We start from the raw sequence: 21,084 nt of genomic DNA on the forward strand, positions 1-21,084 counted from the left end.
AAGTTGCACAATCAAAGCCCTCCATTGAAGCTAGCTGAGTAGACAGAACTGTAAAACCACTAGGCTGTATACTGTGACTCTGTCAGCACTTATACATTAGGTGACCAACCCACGTGGTGAAAGGGAGGGGGAGGTGTTTCCCAAATAATAGGTCAGGACCCACTGGGAGGAGACAACCAATTGGTTTTGAATCATGGCCTAAGTTTTGGTCTTGGATATCATTATTTGGAAACCTATATAGTTTGACATAAGAAAACTAACAACACCATCACACTTCATAGTCAAAGCCCAGATCCAGAAGTCATCAGCCAATAAGATCACAGAGTGCAACACTGCTGACTTTCATCTCTCCTCTCTGATCAGGGAATGACTGTCTATAACCCATCAGTGAATTGCCAATAAGAAAAAGGCCAGCTGCACTGTGGACCTGGACGCCTGGATCTGAGTACCCCTCAGGATATAGCATCTCCTTAAAAGTGAGTGGTATCTTACCTCTTGGGAGGAAACACCTACAGACCACAGGTTTAATCATTAGACGCTATGCTATGCTACGCTACACTATGCTATGGAGCTATGTTTTCTCTGAGGAGTAAACACCTACAGACCACAGGTTTATTAATTAGATGGTATGCTATGCTATGCTACGCTACACTTTGCTATGGAGCTATATTATCTCTGAGGAGTAAACACCTACAGACCACAGGTTTAATAATTAGACGGTATGCTATGCTATGCTACGCTACACTATGCTATGGAGCTATATTTTCTCTGAGGAGTAAACACCTACAGACCACAGGTTTAATAATTAGACGCTATACTATGCTATGCTATGCTACGCTACGCTACACTATGCTATGGAGCTACGTTTTCTCTGGGGAGTAAACACCTACAGACCACATGTTTAATAATTAGACGGTATGCTATGCTATGCTACGCTACACTATGCTATGGAGCTATATTTTCTCCGAGGAGTAAACACCTACAGACCACAGGTTTAATAATTAGACGGTATGCTATGATATGCTACACTATGCTATGGAGCTATATTTTCTCTGAGGAGTAAACACCTACACACCACATTTTTAATCATTAGACAATACACTATGCTACGCTTTCTCTGAGGCTCATCACCTACAGTCCCCAGGTCCAGAGGTCTAATCATTAGACTAATGGTTTCCCTGAATCCCCACCTCTCTTATTAAGGTTAATAAACATCATCAGGGAGCAGTATAACCACTTTCTCATTGAATTGATAGTCCCACTGATCCATCCAAGTGGCTTCATGTGGACAAAGATACAGTAAATGATATGTAATGTATTCGCTATCTATAGATATACCCAGGCAATTCACACAAAAAGGTACAAATTCGATGGCCCCACCTGCTTCATGCTGCAAGACTAAACTACAACTATCAGATTATAATATATCTCAAGGTAGTGATAAAAGTGAAAACATACATTTGGACCTAACATCGTGGCCTAAAGACATAGGCCCCCAAATCATCTGTATCATGATGTAACCAACAACAGTTCCATCGTCACCTGCATGGCTACCTGTAAACAGGTGAGGTGATGACTCGGCCATCCCAGGTCTACCAACACTCTAATTAGGTCTCTGATGACCACCTGTTTGTTGAGCCTGAGTCTGAGGAGAGTGACAGGGACACTACACCTGGTGGGAATACTGTTCTGCCATCACACATCTCGTTACTGTACACTCATTAGGAGAGAGCGAGAGAGAGAGTAAGTCATGTGTAAGGAACAGGCCAAAGCTATGGGTTTAGGCAGCTAATTGTAAGTTACTGAAAAATATCAATTTGCTGAATCTTGCCAAAAGACTATCTATCTATCTCTCTACAGTGTCACTAAAAGACCCAACAGTTAGTGGGTTTGTAATATGTTCAACACTGTGATATAAATCTTCTCATAGGATCTGATGTCACTCTGTACAGAGTGAACAAGTAGGCTGTCATCAGAGAGCCAATTATAATGTTGATACACCTGAGAAGAGTGTTTACAGGTAGACAGCTTAGGCTGGGGAGAGTTAGGACGTGTTAGGGTCAAAGGGCTAAAGAACAAGGTCAATGCAAGTCAGCACTTTTGTTCCTACCTTGCATGCTGTCTGCTGCAAAGCACTTGAAAATAAACTACTGGAAATGTAGGACTAGACAAGGCTGTCCCTTCTCCCCTTTTATTAACTATTGTGAAAAGCCACTGGTCATCTTTGTGGGCTATACTCGGCCTTGTCTCAGGATGGTAAGTTGGTGGTTGAAGATATCCCTCTAGTGGGTTGGGGGCTGTGCTTTGGGAAATTGGGTGGAGTTATATCCTGCCTGTTTGGCCCTGTCCGGGGGTATCATCGGATGGGGCCACAGTGTCTCCTGAACCCTCCTGTCTCAGCCTCCAGTATTTATGCTGCAGTATTTTATGTGTCGGAGGCTAGGGTCACTCTGTTATATCTGGAGTATTTCTCCTGTCTTATCCGGTGTCCTGAGAGAATTTAAATATAGAGCATCTCTAATTCTCTCTTTCTTTCTTTCTCTCTCTCGGAGGACCTTAGCCCTAGGACCATGCCTCAGGACTACCTGGCATGATGACTCCTTGTTGTCCCAAGTCCACCTGGCCGTGCTGCTGCTCCAGTTTCAACTGTTCTGCCTGCGGCTATGGAACCCTGACCTGTTCACTGTGATGACTATTATTTGACCATGCTGGTCATTTATGAACATTTGAACATCTTGGCCAGGTTCTGTTATAATCTCCACCCAGCACAGCCAGAAGAAGACTGGCCACCCCTCATAGCCTGGTTCCTCTCTAGGTTTATTCCTAGGTTTGGCCTTTCTAGGGAGTTTTTCCTAGCCACCGTGCTTCTACACCTGCATTGCTTGCTGTTTGGGGTTTTAGGCTTGGTTTCTATACAGCACTTTGATATATCAGCTGATGTAAGAAGGGCTATATAAATACATTTTACTTGGTCATCTCAGTCCAGGTCAATGAGAACATATGGGAAGTGAAACAGAAGGACATCCAGGTCAATGAGAACATAAGGGAAGTGAAACAGAAGGACATCCAGGTCAATGACAACATAAGGGAAGTGAAACAGAAGGACATCCAGGTCAATGAGAACATAATGGAAATGAACAGAAGGACATCCAGGTCAATGAGAACATAAGGGAGGTGAAACAGAAGGACATCCAGGTCAATGACAACATATCAGGTGCTGTGCCAGAAGGCTGAGGCAGTGGTCAGACAACTGTCCCACTTCAGAGTAATGGAGGACACTGGAATCACGTCAATGATAACATGTCACCGTGTGGGACTGTGGGTCAATTAAACTTGTCGGAGTGGACGTCCTGATTCTAGTTTGTGAGCTAAGCAGGCTACTGCTTGGGAAGGTCCCCCACTCAGAAGTATGAGATGGGGAGTGGCCTCAGGTCTCCCCACTGGAAGCTCGAGGTAGGGGGAGCGGGGGAATCTATCAAATAGCGCACCTCTAACTTTGTTCAGTACTAATGCAATTAGTTGTGCAATTTAGTTTGTGTGTTTCTTGTTTGAAGTGCAATAGTGTAATAATCAGGTGCTCTTCTTTATAAGTCTATTTGTGTATTTGTGTGATATAAGATTTGTGCAATTTAGTTTTATTTGTGTGTTTTTTGTTAGTAATAGTGTAATAATTCGATTCTCTTTATTATTTGTATTTATATACTACAATTTGTTTCTATTTGTTTTTGTTACTTCTTTTTATATTTATGAGTCTTATTTTTGTATATATATTTATATAGTTTTAAATGTTATAATTATTTATTTGTGTTGTTCCAAATGTCAGCAGTTGGAGGACTGAAGAGATGCTTTTGAAATGGAGTCCTCTGATGTCTGAACTGGGAGAGACGTATCCCTCAGTATTAAATTGATTCAAGACACATCTACTTACGCTTGTTTTTTGTCCAATGGTACATCGAGGGAGGAGGCGACTCCAGTCAGGGAACTCCTGTCTTATACGGGGCACCATACATGAAGGTACAATATTTGTTCATTGTTATATTAGCAGAACACTGCTTCTACAGTATTATGTGAAAGATGGTTTATTCTATATAAAACTGTTAAACCTGAAAGTTATCAAATTGTATTTGTCACATGCGCCGATGTCACGGGTGTCATAAGGATTAGACCAATACGCAGCGGGAATGTGTATACTCATCTTCTTTTTAATAGGCAGAAAGAAGGAAAACTGAAACAAAACACACGTAAACAAAAACAACGACGATAACAGTCTTGTCAGGCACACAGCTAAACAAGAAACAACTACCCACAAATCCCATAGAAAAACACCCCTCTTAAATAGGACCTTCAATTAGAAGCAACTAGGAGCAGCTGCTTCCAATTGAAGGTCAACCCAACAAACACCACATAGAAATAGACATACTAGAACACCACATAGAAATAGACTAACAACAACATAGCCCAACAAACCCCGAAACACTCTAAACAAACATCCCTCTTAAAACAGAACATAGTCCAACAAACCCCGAAACACTCTAAACAAACACACCCTGCCACGTCCTGACCAAACTACAATACCAAATAACCCCATATACTGGTCAAGACGTGACAGCCGAATACAACAGGTGTAGACCTTACAGTGAAATGCTTACTTACAAGCCTTTAACCAATAATGCAGCTTAAGAAAATAAAAACATAAAAAAGTAAAAGATAAGAAAAATAAATAATTAAAGAGCAAAAGTAAATAACAATAGCAGGGCTATATACAGGGGTTACAGGTACAGAATCATTGTGCGAGGGAATTGAGATAAAATGTACATGTAGGTAAAGTTATTAAAGTGACTATGCATAGATAATGACAGAGTAGCAGCAGAGTAGAAGAGGGGTAGGGGGCGGGCAATACAAACAGTCTGGGTAGCCATTTGATTAGCTGTTCAGGAGTCTCATGGCTTGGGGGTAGAAGCTGTTTCGAAGCCTCTTGGACCTAGACTTGGTGCTCCGGTACCGCTTATTGTGCGGTAGCAGAGTGAACAGTCTATGACTAGGGCGGCTGGAGTCTTACAATTTTTATGGCCTTTCTCTCACACTGCCTGGTATAGAGGTCCTGGATGGCGGAAGATTGTCCCCGGTGATGTACTGTGCTGTACACACTACCCTCTGTAGTACCTTGCGGTCGGATGCCGAGCACTTGCCATACCAGGCGGTGATGCAACCAGGTCAGGATGCTCTTGATGGTGCAGCTGTAAAACCTTTTGAGGATCTGAGGACCAATGCCAAATATTTTCAGTCTCCGGAGGGGGAATAGGTTTTGTCGTGCCCTCTTCACGACTGTCTTGGAGTGCTTGGACTATGTTAGTTTGTTGGTGATGTGGATGCCAAGGAGCTTGAAGCTCTCAACCTGCTTCATTACAGCCTCGTCGATGAGAATGGGTGTGTGATTAGTCCTTTTCCTCTAGTCCACAATCATCTCCTTTGTCTTGATCACGTTGAGGGAGAGGTTGTTGTTCTTGCACCACACGGTCAGGTCTCTGACTTCCTTCCTATAGTCTGTCTCATCATTGTCAGTGATCAGGACTACCACTGTTGTGTCAACAGCAAACTTAATGATGGTGTTGGAGTCGTGCCAGGCCGTGCAGTCATGATTGAACAGAGAGTAAAGGCGGGGGCTGAGCACCACCCCCGAGGGGCCCCCATGTTGAGGATCAGCGTGGCGGCTGTGTTGTTACCTACCCTTACCTCCTGGGGGCAGCAAGGAGGTCATAGAGAGTATGATCACACAGTCGGCCGGAACAGCTGATGCTCTCATGCATGTTTCAGTGTTACTTGCCTTGAAGCGAGCATAGAAGTTATTTAGCTTGTCTGATAGGTTCATGTCACGGGGCAGCTCTCGGCGGTGCTTCCCTTCTTAGTCTGTAATAGTTTGCAAGCTCTGCCATATCGGACGAGCGTCAAAGCCGGTGTAGTACAATTTGATCTTAGTCTTGTATTGATGCTTTGCCTGTTTGATGGTTCGTCGGAGGGCATAGCAGGATTTCTTATAAGCTTCCGGGTTAGAGTCCCGCTCCTTGAAAGCGGCAGCTCTACCTTTTAGCTCAGTGTGAATGTTGCCTATAATCCATGGCTTCTGGTTTGATAAATTCCTTCTTTATATCCCCAAAATGTCAATTTATTTGGCGCGTTTGATTCAGAAATACACCGGTTCCAACTCGCCCAACATCACTACAAAGTATCTAATAAGTTACCTGTAAACTTGGTAAAAAATTTCAAACAACGTTCCTAATCCAACCTTAGGTATCCTAAAGCATATATAATCGATACAATTTAAGAAGGTTTGGTCCCAAATAATCCATAGTTATATCCAAATAGCGGCGTTTTGTTCGTGCGTTCAAGACACTATTCAAAGTGTAAATAAGGGTCACGCGCACGACGCATTTCGTGACAAAACATTTCTAAATATTCCATTACCGTACTTCGAAGCATGTCAACCGCTGTTTAAAATCAATTTTTATGCCATTTTTCTCGTAAAAAAGCGATAATATTCCGACCGGGAAACCCTGTTTACGTACAAAAGAGAGAGAAAATAAAAGCATGGGATGCCCTCGTGCACGAGCCTGAGTCTCACAGTACTGTGACTGGCCACTATCCAAACGCGCTAATGTTTTTCAGCCAGAGCCTGCAAAGCCACGATTCAGCTTTTTGCCGCCTTCTGAGAGCCTATGGGAGCCGTAGGAAGTGTCACGTAACAGCAGAGATCCCCTGTATTGGATAGAGATAATCAAGAAGGCAAAGAAATGGTCAGACAGGGTACTTCCTGTTCAGAATCTTCTCAGGTTTTGGCCTGCCAAATGAGTTCTGTTATACTCACAGACACCATTCAAACAGTTTTAAAACTTTGGAGTGTTTTCTATCCAAAGCTAATAATTATATGCATATTCTAGTTTCTGGGCAGGAGTAATAATCAGATTAAATTGGGTACGTTTTTTATCCGGCCGTGAAAATACTGCCCCCTAGCCATAACAGGTTAATTACGTAATGAAATGGGTAAGTGAGCGTTCGCTAACGTTGTGGCAACGTTTGTTGTTAGCTGGGTTTGGCCTATTGGTTACACATGAGTTGCTCTCTCTCTCCTTCTATCTGCAGAGAGTGTTTCTAAGCTATGTGGACAAGCCGGTCCTCATAAGTTATCTTATTAGACTGACTGTGTACTCAGTAGGAGACTCATGTGCCGACAGATAGATAGAGGTGTTGTTATCATCCTCTATGATACTACAGATAGATAGAGCTCATATTTATTTTATATATGGCATAGACCAGACACCAAAACACATGATAGTATTTGATGGAAACCGTTGATGAAGAAATATCACTGGCGTTTTGAATGTAGCACTGAATGTAGCACTCGTAAGCCATGGTCCAGGGATCTAGGGGGGGTCCGTGGGCATGCGCCCCTGGGTAGTTTTCTTTTGTAAAAGCAGCTGTTAATTGGTCATTGTAATCCTGGGTGGCTTAGGTCTATGACCAAGATGGAATTAAAATAAAATACAAATCTCAAGTCAGGTGTAATGAGGATGCTTTGACTGTTGAATTAACTTGACTACTTGATTTGAAGTCCAAGATCATTGTCATATATAGCTTAATATAATCAGGTAAATGTTTTCACCTTCACAATCTTAAGCTAACAAGAGGTATGTTTTTTCCCTTTTCTTTAACGAGGGTAGGGCATAACCCCACAAACCCCCTGAATTCAAGCCCTGGTTATAGGATGTCTATGGTGAAGTCATCATGCAGGGTTTGGCTGACATACAGGTAGCTTCTCTAGCCAACAGGCATGGACACTCACCTGGGCCAAACACTCACCTGGGTGTCAACAGGTCACACAGGTCAACCCTAATACTGTAAGAGATATTATAGTAGAATGCATCCCCCAAACAACTACCCCGGGCTTCCCAGTCGAGCCAGGTTACTCTCTATGGTCTTTTTCCTTCTAGGGTGTTTTTCCTTCTAGGGTGTTTTTCCTTCTAGGGTGTTTTTACTGGTTCTAATGTACTGCTTCTACTTCTGCTTGCTAAGCACTTTGTGAAATTGAAATGTAGAAGGGGCTTTATAAATAGATTTGATTTGTATTAGGGTTTTATGCAGCCTTTTTATTATGACATTTTCTGTATGGCTTTAAAGGCATATAGACAATAATATAAATGTTTAATTTAAGAAAAACATACTTTTTCATTTAGTTGAAACAACAATTATTCACTATGGCAGATACAGTATATCTTACACAGCATATCAGTCAAAAACAAGTCAAATAGAGATATAAATAAATAGTAACACTTCATGTTGATTGGACCGGCGCCACAGCTCTCTGGGCTCCTCTTTTACTAAGCAGCTTCTTGGCCGATTCCTTAAACTCCTCTGTCTTCAGAACATATATGATGGGGTTGAGCATGGGCGGCAGCACCGAGGTCAGAGAGAGGTTGATGATCCGGGCGTTGGTTGGTATGATTGAGTAAAGGAAGTATGTGAAATTAATAGGCAGGTAGAATATGGCTACGAGTATCAGGTGTGAGGTACACGTCTTCAAGGCTCTGACTCTGAGAGAGGGAAAAAGAGAGAGAGGGAGAGAGAAAATTAGAGAGGGAGAAAGAGAGGGAAAGTGAGGGAGGGAGAGAGAAGTAGAGAGAGGGAAAGTGAGAGAGAGAGAGAGAGAGAGGAGAGAGAGAGAGAGAGAGAGAGACAAAGAGAGAGAGAGACAGAGAGAGAAACAGAGAGAAACAGAAACACAGAGACAGAAAGACAGAGAGAGAGAGAGAGAGAGACAGACAGAGAGAGAAAAGGACAAAAGTGTCAGTACAGTAAGTCATTATCTATCCAGTTCAATGGCATTCTCAGTGTTTCCAGCATTTATCACTATAACAACATACACTATATATACAAAGGTATGTGGACACCCCTTCAAATTAGTGGATTCGGCTATTTCAGCCACACCCAGATGTATAAAAGTGTATAAAATCGAGCACACAGCCATGCAATCTCCATACACAAGCATTGGCGATAAAACGGCCTTAAAGAGATCAGTGACTTTCAATGTGGCACTGTCATAGGATGCTTCCTTCCAACAAGTCAGTTCGTAAAATGTCTGCCCTGCTAGAGCTGCCCCGGTCAACTGTAGGTGTTGTTATTGGAAATTGGAAATGTCTAGGAGCTCACAGAACGGGACCGCTGAAGTGTGTAGTGTGTAAAAATCTTCTGTCCTCACTACTTAGTTTCAATCTGCCTCTGGAAGCAAATAACTGTTCTTCGGGAGCTTCATGAAATGGGTTTCCATGGCTGATCAACCGCAAACAAGCCTAAAATCACTGTGCGCAATGCCAAGTGTCTCCTGGAGTGATGTAAAATTCGCAGACATTGGACTCTGGAGCAGTGGAAACACGTTTTCTGGAGTGATGAATCACACGTCACCATCTGGCAGTCCGACGGACAAATCTTGGTTTGGCAGATGCCAGGAGTACACTATCTACCCCAATGCCAAATGGCAATTGTAAAGTTTGGTGAAGGACGAATAATGGTCTGGGGCTGTTTTTCATGGTTCGTGCTAGGCCTCTTAGTTCCAGTGAAGGGAAATGTTAACGCTACAGCATACAATGACATTCTGGATTCTGTGCTTCCAACTTTGTGCCAACAGTTCGGAGAAGGCCCTTTCCTGTTTCAGCAACAATACCCCAGTGCACAAAGCGAGGTCCATACAGAAATGGTTTGTCAAAATCAGTGTGGAAGAACTTGACTAGCTTGCACAGAGCACCTTTGGGAGGAATTGAAACACCGACTGCAAGCCAGGCCTAATCGCCCAACATCAGAGTCCGACATCACTAAAGCTACTGTGGCTGAATGGAAGCAAGTCCCCGCAGCAATGTTCCAACATCTAGTGGAAAGCACTCTCAAACGAGTGGTGGCAGCAAAGAGGGGACCAACTCCATATTAATGCCCATGATTTTGGAATGAGATGTCTTACGAGCAGGTGTCCACATACTTTTGGTCCTATAGTGTATATCTGAGACAGCACAACAATCAGTATCAGAGCTATATGTTTAGGTATATGAACAAAATATCTGTCTAAATCTCTGACTCTGATCAGTATGACTTCTCACCTGTCCTGGGGCAGTGTGATGGTGAACAGGGCGTGTGTGATACAGATGTATGATGATATGATGAAGACCATCGGGGAAAAGAGGACAATAGAGATGAGATATGCCATCACTCTGTTAGGGACCACATCAGAACAGGGGGCCGCCAGACGGAACAGGGGACCGTGGTCACAGAAGTAGCTGTTGATCACCAGAGACCTACAATACAAAACATCTTCATTGTCCATATGTTACAGTGATCACCTGCTAATTTATTTTTCCAGCACCCGGCCCGGGATTCAAACCGGTAACCTTTCAGCAACAGGTTCACCTCCTCAGCCACCTACCGACAGAAGGAGAGTCGGGTGATGAGGCACACAGCCAGCAACACCAGGAACACAGCAAACCCCCAGGCAGCACCCGTCAGCTGTAACATGGACCTGTGAGTCACCATCATATGGTACCTATATGGACAGTGGAAAGAAGCTGTTAACAAGGATTTTAGATGCAGTGTATTCATATATCAGGTTGAATTGTCAGTGAAAGCAGATACATTATTATCACACAAGGGGCAATTAACCTCTATGGGCTAGGTGGGACGCTTGCGTCCCACCTACTCAACAGCCAGTGTAATCCCGTGGCGCGTTATTCAAATACCTTAGAAATGCAAAACCTTCATATGCAAAACCTTCATATGCAAAACTTTCACACTATTTTACACCATTTTAAAGACAAGACTCTCCTTTATCTAACCACACTGTCCGATTTCAAAAAGGCTTTACAACGAAAGCAAAACATTAGATTATGTCAGCAGAGTACCCAGCCAGAAATAATCAGACACCCATTTTTCAAGCTAGCATATAATGTCACATAAACCCAAACCACAGCTAAATGTAGCACTAACCTTTGATGATCTTCATCAGATGACAACCCTAGGACATTATGTTATACAATACATGCATGTTTTGTTCAATCAAGTTCATATTTATATCAAAAACCAGCTTTTTACATTAGCATGTGACTAGCATGTGACTAGCATTCCCACCGAACACTGCCGGTGAATTTACTAAATTACTCACGATAAACGTTCACAAAAAGCATAACAATTATTTTAAGAATTATAGATACAGAACTCCTCTATGCACTCGATATGTCCGATTTTAAAATAGCTTTTCGGTGAAAGCACATTTTGCAATATTCTCAGTAGACAGCCCGGCATCACAGGGCTAGCTATTTAGACACCCAGCAAGTTTAGCACTCATCAAAGTCAGATTTACTATAAGAAAAATGTTATTACCTTTGCTGTCTTCGTCAGAATGCACTCCCAGGACTTCTACTTCAATAACAAATGTTGGTTTGGTTCAAAATAATCCATCGTTATATCCAAACAGCGGCGTTTTGTTCGTGCGTTCAAGACACTATCCGAAAGGGTAAATAAGGGTGACGAGCATGGCCCAATTCGTGACAAAAAAAATCGAAATATTCCATTACCGTACTTCGAAGCATGTCAACCGCTGTTTAAAATCAATTTTTATGCCATTTTTCTCATAAAAAAGCGATAATATTCCGACCCGGAATCTGCGTTTAGGTAAACAGACAAAAGAAAAGAAAGCATTCGGTCGACGCGGGCACGCGCATAAGCCCATAGTACTCTGAGTGGCCACTTGCCAAAAGCGATAAAGTGTTTCAGCCAGAGCCTGCCTCGATATCGTTCAGCTTTTTCCCGGGCTCTGAGAGCCTATGGGAGCCGTAGGAAGTGTCACGTTATTGCAAAGATCCTCAGTCTTCAATAAAAAGAGCCCAGATGAAACACTACTTGTCAGACAGGCCACTTCCTGCCTGGAATCTTCTCAGGTTTTGGCCTGCCATTTGAGTTCTGTTATACTCACAGACACCATTCAAACAGTTTTCGAAACTTTAGGGTGTTTTCTATCCAAAGCCAATAATTATATGCATATTCTAGTTACTGGGCAGGAGTAGTAACCAGATTAAATCGGGTACGTTTTTTATCCGGCTGTGTCAATACTGCCCCCTAGCCCTAACAGGTTAAGAAGGCCTTTTGAATTGTATTTTATTGATTTGATGTACTATCTCATACCTGAGTGGGCAGCAGATGGCCACCAGTCTGTCGTAGGAGAGGATGGTGAGGTTGAAGGACTGCATGTTGAGGAAGAGGAAGATGAAGAAGAGGCTAGCGAGGCACTGGTTGTAGGAGATGAGCTGTCTGCTGAACAGGAACATATCCAGGAGCTTGGGGACCAGGGCAGTGCTCCCACACACGTCTACGAAGGCCAGGTTGAACACAGCAATGTACTTGGGGCTGTAAGATTAAGACCGTGACTTGATTATCTCCATGGGGAAATTTTTGTTTGTGCACTAGACACAGGACCTAGACAATTACAGAGAAAGTAAATATAATCAATCAGTAGACAAAAAGTGCAGATCCTCAATATCTGTCCACTGTCATCTGTAATGTGTAAGTTATCAACTATAGACCATCCAGCTGGACCTAATGGTGGTTTTCATTCAGAATCAACTATAGACCATCCAGCTGGACCTAATGGTAGTTTTCATTCAGAATCAACTATAGACCAGCCAGCTGGACCTAATGGTGGTTTTCATTCAGAATCAACTATAGACCAGCCAGCTGGACCTAATGGTGGTTTTCATTCAGAATCAACTATAGACCATCCAGCTGGACCTAATGGTGGTTTTCATTCAGAATCAACTATAGACCATCCAGTTGGACCTAATGGTAGTTTTCATTCAGAATCAACTATAGACCAGCCAGCTGGACCTAATGGTGGTTTTCATTCAGAATCAACTATAGACCATCCAGTTGGACCTAATGGTAGTTTTCATTCAGAATCAACTATAGACCATCCAGCTGGACCTAATGGTGGTTTTCATTCAGAATCAACTATAGACCAGCCAGCTGGACATAATGGTGGTTTTCATTCAGAATCAACTATAGACCATCCAGCTGGACCTAATGGTGGTTTTCATTCAGAATCAACTATAGACCATCCAGCTGGACCTAATGGTGGTTTTCATTCAGAATCAACTATAGACCATCCAGCTGGACCTAATGGTGGTTTTCATTCAGAATCAACTATAGACCATCCAGCTGGACCTAATGGTGGTTTTCATTCAGAATCAACTATAGACCATCCAGCTGGACCTAATGGTGGTTTTCATTCAGAATCAACTATAGACCATCCAGCTGGACCTAATGGTGGTTTTCATTCAGAATCAACTATAGACCAGCCAGCTGGACCTAATGGTGGTTTTCATTCAGAATCAACTATAGACCATCCAGCTGGACCTAATGGTGGTTTTCATTCAGAATCAACTATAGACCAGCCAGCTGGACCTAATGGTGGTTTTCATTCAGAATCAACTATAGACCATCCAGCTGGACCTAATGGTGGTTTTCATTCAGAATCAACTATAGACCATCCAGCTGGACCTAATGGTGGTTTTCATTCAGAATCAACTATAGACCATCCAGCTGGACCTAATGGTGGTTTTCATTCAGATGCCTTATTGAGAGGCAGGCCGGTAACCAGGAATACAGTTGAAATCCCGAGCTGATGGGGGGAATCTAAAAGGAGTGAACTAGCAGTCAGAGCCCCTGTGATGCTTCAGCTTGTGTTGTGTGTGTTGTGGTTCATCTGGTTGGGTTCTGGGACTGCAAAAATATAGTCCAATGAAGGTAGAATTATGCTGTATTATTACCACTGAGATAAAAGAGGACTGATTACCTGTGGAGACTGCTGTCCATGTAGATAACCATCATGACGAAGATGTTGCCCACCTAGACCCAATCCCCCCCCCCCCCCCCCCCACACACACACACACACACACACACACACACACACACACACACACACACACACACACACACACGCGATACCATGACCCAAAATGTAAATACAGGTAAGCTCATTTTTCACTCTTCATTTGTCACTCGTTGACAATGGGTGGCCTATAGGCCCCCCAGCTGAAAAAATACTGCACCATATCATGTTTTCTTAATTTCAAAAAACATATGTGTGCTTTCGATAGGAAAGTGAAACCTTTTCTAGCTTATCAAGTGGATCAACTAGCTGACGATGGCGATACTTAATGACCTGGACCAGAGCTACTTAGTAACAGCCTGGACTACAGCGAGTTTGTAACAGTCTGGACCAGAGCTAGTTTGTAACAACCTGGATCACAGCTAGTTTGTAACAGCCTGGACCACAGCTAGTTTGTAACAGCCTGGACCACAGCTAGTTAGTAACAGCATGGACCACAGCTAGTTAGTAACAGCGTAGACCAGAGTTAGTTAGTAACAGCATGGACCAGAGTTAGTTTGTAACAGCGTAGACCAGACCTATGGACTGACCAGAGAGATGATGTATACGAAGCAGAGGAAGACGTAATAGTAGTCCATGTGGGGGATGTCGATGAAACCACTGATGAAGAAGTAAGGGGGTCGGATAAAGGTGTCAATGTTCCCTGTCTGGTTAGGGTCAGAGGTCAGGTAACTCATCCTGACTGGTGGTGTTATCAGTGATTCCTCCTGGCTCGAAATAATCTGTGGAAATATAAGATAAATACATCACTGTTTTTTAATTCACCTGTTGAGACATTGCAATGCGTGAAACATCATCAGTTCAAAGGTAAATATCCAAGTTCAATTGTCTATTTTTTAGCAATTATATTAAAAACACTAAGAATACAGTTCTTTTAACTGACAACAAAGTATAAAATAGAATCCATTTGACTTTTACATCAGATACAGTTAAACAATTCTAATGAATAATCCAAGGAATAGCACTGTAAAGCTGATATTGGTTTCACGTTCCCTCCATTAGAATAACACTTACCTGTTGGTCCCACATACTGTATAGTCTAACATGGTACAACTACATACTGCAGAAACTAAGTCTTACCTGGTCTTACCACAGACTGGATCCAACTGTCTCTCTTCAGTAGTCTGGTGATGTGTGTTGGACTGAAGACCAATTTGTGGTGCTGGCTCTGAGTCCACCTCCACTGTTATACCTGCAGTCTCATGGTGAATCTGTAGTAGGGTGTCCCCTGTGGGCCACCGTACTTGTGTATGACATGGCTAGATTGAGTGAAGTAGACGTGTCAGAGATGAATACCCTTGCTGTTGTTGTTGTTGTATGGTTGTCATAGGACACATCTCAATGCCCTTCTCAAACTACCAACCACACAGTCTGCGAAGAGAGAGGAGGGAGGAGAGAGAACGAGGAGGAAAGAGGGAGGAAGGAGGAGAGAGAAAGAGGAGGAAGCAGAGAGGAAAATAGGAAAAAGCAGACAGAAAGAGAGGAGAAAGCAGAGAGAGAGGAGGAAAGAGAGAGGACTTTACTTTTACTAATTTTTTTTACTTTTTACTCTATATTTTTTACTCCAGGATGATTACTAATAACTAGATCTCTATTTATCTGTAGTATCATAGATGATGATAACTAGACCTCTATCTATCTGTAGTATCATAGAGGATGATAACTAGACCTCTATCTATCTGTAGTATCATAGAGGATGATAACTAGACCTCTATCTGTAGTATCATAGAGGATGATAACTAGACCTCTATCTATCTGTAGTATCATAGAGGATGATAACTAGACCTCTATATATCTGTAGTATCATAGAGGATGATAACTAGACCTCTATCGATCTGTCAACACATGAGTCTCCTACTGAGTACACAGTCAGTCTAATGAGATAACTTATGAGGACCGGCTTGTCCACATAGCTTAGAAACGCTCTCTGCAGATGAGAGAAGGAGAGAGAGAGATAGAAGGAGAGAGAGAGCAACTCATGTGTAAGCAACAGGCCAAACCCAGCTAACAACAAACGTTCCCACAATTTTAGAGAACGTTCCCTTAAGAGTCTCATTACGTAATTAAGTAACATTTTCATAGGAATGTTCCCGTGATGTGCAAGGAATCTTTTCTTGAGACCAATCCCTTAATGTCAAGTAGAACTTACCCAGAACATGATATGAATATTCTAGAAAAGTATCATGAGTTCTTTGCAAAAAACGTTTGTATTGTTTTTGTTGAAAATAACATTACACATCACGTCTTGTTGCTGTTGCTTAGCCAATTAAGGCCCTGATTGTTGAACCACTAATCCATTCACTGGTCTTTTTCTGTTGACAAAGTTAGGGATACCCACACAGTGCTTTTAAGATAGTGTTTTCAGATTACATATTTGACACACATGATTACATTGTGCATGTTTGGTTAATCAGTCATTATTATTCAACATGTCCTCACAATCTCTTAGTTTACGTTACTCTGACCTTCCTGCTACGCCACCATATCTGTTTATGGTATCAAGTATTTGGACTATTCTCTCATTATTGATTTTCTTTACTTATTTCAGAAAGAAGAAGAAACCCCCTGTCGTGTCTTTGGCTATGCCGGATTAAGTGATATGACATGTTATTCAAAAAAATCGTTTCTCTGTAATTAATATTACCTGATTAAGGTAATCATGTAAATGTAATTAACTAGAAAGTCAGGGCACCACGGAAGAACGTTTATAGAGCCGTTATCTTCCGAATAAACTCTTAAAATACTTAGTAATATTTTACATCGATAGCCGTCATCTTAATCATCTTATTTTCAGTCTCATAATGAAAGTTGTAAATTCTTGGTTATCTTCACGAACCCTGGCTAACAAGTTGAATTAGCAATACAAAATTGGGTTTAATTATTTATTTACTAAATACCTAAACTAATCACACAGAATTACATATACACAGAATACAAATGATGTCATACAGAAAACGTCCCTGGTGGACGGAGCTGACATTTGTTACACAAAGGAAGGGGGTTGGCTTAAATGAAAGAGAGGGAAGACTTAGGAACAAAGAAACAGCAGCTATGCTATCGTAAATACATTATCTTATGCATTCTAAATTACCGCCCATTTGGAAAAGGAAAATGCAATAAATATTTACTCTGAGCTGCGCTTCGGTAGATTGGTCGTAGATGCTGGTCGGGTTGGCCAACAGATCTTCCTGTCCTCGGAAGAATGTCAACGGTGGTAAAGTGGATACGTGGTGGTATCTTCGTCTGTGGTTGTTAGACTGGATCCGTCGTCCGTCCTTTCCTAGCCCACGTCTACAGCGGCCGCTGCTAACTCAACGGCTAGGAAGTATCACTTCTGTAGTGAATAAGCTCAAAGTTCATACCATTCGCCACCAAAGCTCGCGCTTAGTTCTGTACTTGACATGTGTGTCCTTATAACGCAGAGGCTGCAGACCTCACGTAGTGGAACAATGGTTATCTTTTCGTCAAAGGCTTATATAGTGGAGAGGGGGAAGGATGTGTTTCATCGTTTATAACCCCTGTCTCTTCACAGGGGCGGGCCACTGATCAAGCAGGGCACTTTCCTTATGAAAACCCAATTCTCTCATTTGGAAGCTAAAATTACATTTAATCTCCTAACAAACAATTTCAATATCAAACATTTCAATTGCATAACAATTCCATGTTACTCTGATAACTAGAGGGTGTATACTTTCCCAGGTACAGTTTATGTCGTCCTGTCATCAGTCATAATGTCTCGGATGACAACCGAACTGACATCCACACTCATTACGTTCCAAAGCATATTTCCAACTGGTTTTATTACCAAAATATGGTTCCTTTTCCCCATTTGTTTGATGTTCCCAGACTCTCTATATTTAACACAGGCTATTCAACAGTCCTTCAGTAGGGTCAGAAAGAGAGGGGAAGGGAGAAAGGTATTTATGGGGGGGTCATAAACCTTACCCACAGGCCAACGTCATGACACCCCACACTGCTCTTACTAGTATCACTGCTCTTTATTAAGCTTTATGTATCGGCAAGGCCTTCGTCAGAGCTTTGAGTGTTTTTAATTTGGGGTTCATCTTTTTTCTCAACTTATTCAACTGTTACCATGTACCTGCAAAAAATATAGCTCAGATGTGTCTTTTAAATGACTATTTCAGCAAATGTTGGTGGGGAATATGAACCTGTTTTAATGATACTCCCGAATCTCTATGATCAATAAAATATTTTCTTGAGTGTACTTTTAACAGAGTTGGGATTTATTCAATGTGCATTCACCCTTTTACTTCCACCTATCAAGTTGTTTCAGAGTGCCTAGTGAGGAGGGGTTAGGGATTCTTCTGGACAGGACCTAAATGTACTGGCCTAATAACCACATGCCCTAGAGATATGCCTTATACGGACAGTGGTTAGAGCGATCATTGGTGCTGGTGGCCTGGGTACGTGACACGCTAGGGGAGTCACCCTACTGTCACATATGTTAAAAAGATCGGACCCTTTTTTTCAATTTTCACCTAAAATGACACACCCCAATCTAACTGCCTGTAGCTCAAGACCTGAAGCAAGGATATGCATATTCTTGACACCATTTGAAAGGAAAAGCTTTGAATTTTGTGGAAATTTGAAATTAATGTAGGAGAATGAAACACATTAGATCTGGTAAAAGATAAACAATACAAAAAACATGCGTTTTTATGTTCCATGATCTTTGAAATGCAAGAGAAAGGCCATAAAGTCACATAGGAGTTTAGGCCACCAGATGGCAGCAGTTTGTGTGCAAAGATTCAGAACGTAGAACCCAATTCCTACATTTGAATATAAAAATGCATTTTACTAAAAAAAACTATGCTACATTAAATCTTTGGGACCCTCAGGATGACAAATCAGAGCAAGATTACTGAACGTAAGTAAATTATTTACCTTCAGAGGTAGAGGTTAATGTTATAATATAGCAGCAGTTACACCACACTTATCTGAGCTAATTAAAATTCATTTCTCTTTTTACATTTGGTAACTTTACTGTCCTATATCAAACAACCAAGGGGTAGGCTCTCTCTCCCTCAGTTGTCTATGTACATCAACAACTAGTTCATGTTATCCAGAGTTAGGTGAGCTCAATAGATAAACACTATCAAACTTCTTCAGCTAGTTGGCTGTCAACATACCACTGATCAATGATAAACGATGGGGAGTAGTAGCCTGCTCGCCCTTCTGCAGCTTGCCTGCCAATGCATGCTTGTCCCAACCAACATTTTGACAACTGAATGGGAACTTGCCTGCCTGTTCACTTGGTAGTTTATGCTGGTAACAGGTATCACCAGCCAGCTTGAGGCCATACCGCACCAGGAGTATGGAGTTGAGAGTGTGCAGTGACATTGTATTTCTTAACATTGACTTGACCACACTCATTTGGCTGAACAGCCGTTCAACCTCCGCATTTCAGTGTGGCAAGGAGAGGGCAGCGAGTGCAGCTTTGCACAGTTCTTGAAATGGATTTGACACGGAAGAGTCCGTGTAGTTATCGACTTCACTCCAAAACTCGACTATTTTCATTTGAGTCCCACCTAAACAGATGGATGTTTCTCCATTGGGAAACAATTTTATCAATTGTTTGGGGCTGGTATCCCAGTAGCTCAGTTACTTTAATAATTTCAGTGGTACCTTCATTGTTTGCCTAACACTGAATAAGGCCATGTTTTGCAAGGCTTCAAGGTTGTCTGGGAGCCTTGCTTGCAGCTTGCTTGCTTAAAGCAACAATGTAGTTGATGCACTGTCTCCGAATGACCTTTTTGTCCTCTGGCGCAAGACTGAGTTGGTACACCGTGCTCTCGAAAAGGTACTGAAGGTATGGTGATGGACTGAGATGTCCGTCAATGGCATCCTTCAGGACATCAATCTTTGCCATAGGGTTGACTACTCTGCTGCAAATTGATGTTAACCTCTCTAGGGCAGGCGGGATGAATTCGTCCCACCTACGTAACAGCCAGTTGAATCCTGTGGCGCGATTTTCAAAACCTTTGAAATGCTATTACTTCGATTTCTCAAACATATGACTATTTTACAGCTATTTAAAGACAAGACTCTCGTTAATCTAACCACACTGTCCGATTTCAAAAAGGCTTTACAACGAAAGCAAAACATTAGATTATGTCAGCAGAGTACCAAGCCAGAAATAATCAGACACCCATTTTTCAAGCTAGCATATAATGTCACAAAAACCCAGAAGACAGCTAAATGCAGCACTAACCTTTGATGATCTTCATCAGATGACAACCCTAGGACATTATGTTATACAATACATGCATGTTTTGTTCAATCAAGTTCATATTTATATCAAAAAACAGCTTTTTACATTAGCATGTGACGTTCAGAACTAGCATACCCCCCGCAAACTTCCGGCGAATTCACTAACAATTTACTAAATTACTCACGATAAACGTTCACAAAAAGCATAACAATTATTTTAAGAATTATAGATACAGAACTCCTCTATGCACTCGATATGTCCGATTTTAAAATAGCTTTTTGGTGAAAGCACATTTTGCAATATTCTAAGTACATAGCCCAGCCATCACGGGCTAGCTATTTAGACACCCGGCAAGTTTAGCACTCACCAATATCAGATTTACTATTACAAAAGTTTGATTACCTTTTGTTGTCTTCGTCAGAATGCACTCCCAGGACTGCTACTTCAATAACAAATGTTGGTTTGGTCCAAAATAATCCATCGTTATATCCGAATAGCGGCGTTTTGTTCGTGCGTTCCAGAAACTATCCGAAATGGTAAATCAGGGTCGTGCGCATGGCGCAATTCGTGACAAAAAAAAATCGAAATATTCCATTACCGTACTTCGAAGCATGTCAACCGCTGTTTAAAATCCATTTTTATGCCATTTTTCTCGTAAAAAAAGCGATAATATTCCGACCGGGAATGTCCATTTAGCTAAACAGAGGAAAGAAAACAAAGCTTTCGGTCGACGCGGGCACGAGCCTTAGTCTCACAGTACTGTAACCAGCCACTACCCAAACGCGCTACTTTGTTTCAGCCAGAGCCTGCAAAGCCACAATTCAGCATTTTGCCGCCTTCTGAGAGCTTATGGCAGCCGTGGGAAGTGTCACGGTAC

At 42.0% G+C, this 21,084-nt stretch overlaps 1 protein-coding gene across 1 annotated transcript; it reads right to left on the reverse strand.

The window, feature by feature from the left end:
- Nucleotides 1-8,270: 8,270 nt before the first annotated feature.
- On the reverse strand, nucleotides 8,271-14,690 carry LOC106563644 (olfactory receptor 52E4-like). The gene is made up of 6 exons (XM_045713323.2): nucleotides 14,506-14,690; nucleotides 13,880-13,932; nucleotides 12,214-12,435; nucleotides 10,463-10,579; nucleotides 10,140-10,334; nucleotides 8,271-8,585 (listed from the first exon to the last, which is right to left on the reverse strand). The coding sequence occupies exons 1-6, from the start codon at nucleotides 14,650-14,652 to the stop codon at nucleotides 8,327-8,329; spliced, it is 993 nt and encodes a 330-aa protein (XP_045569279.1). The 5' UTR covers nucleotides 14,653-14,690; the 3' UTR covers nucleotides 8,271-8,326.
- Nucleotides 14,691-21,084: the final 6,394 nt, after the last annotated feature.

The sequence above is a fragment of the Salmo salar genome, chromosome 11, assembly GCF_965601325.2.
Source record: "Salmo salar chromosome 11, fSalSal1, whole genome shotgun sequence".
Classification (NCBI taxonomy): Eukaryota; Metazoa; Chordata; class Actinopteri; order Salmoniformes; family Salmonidae; genus Salmo; species Salmo salar.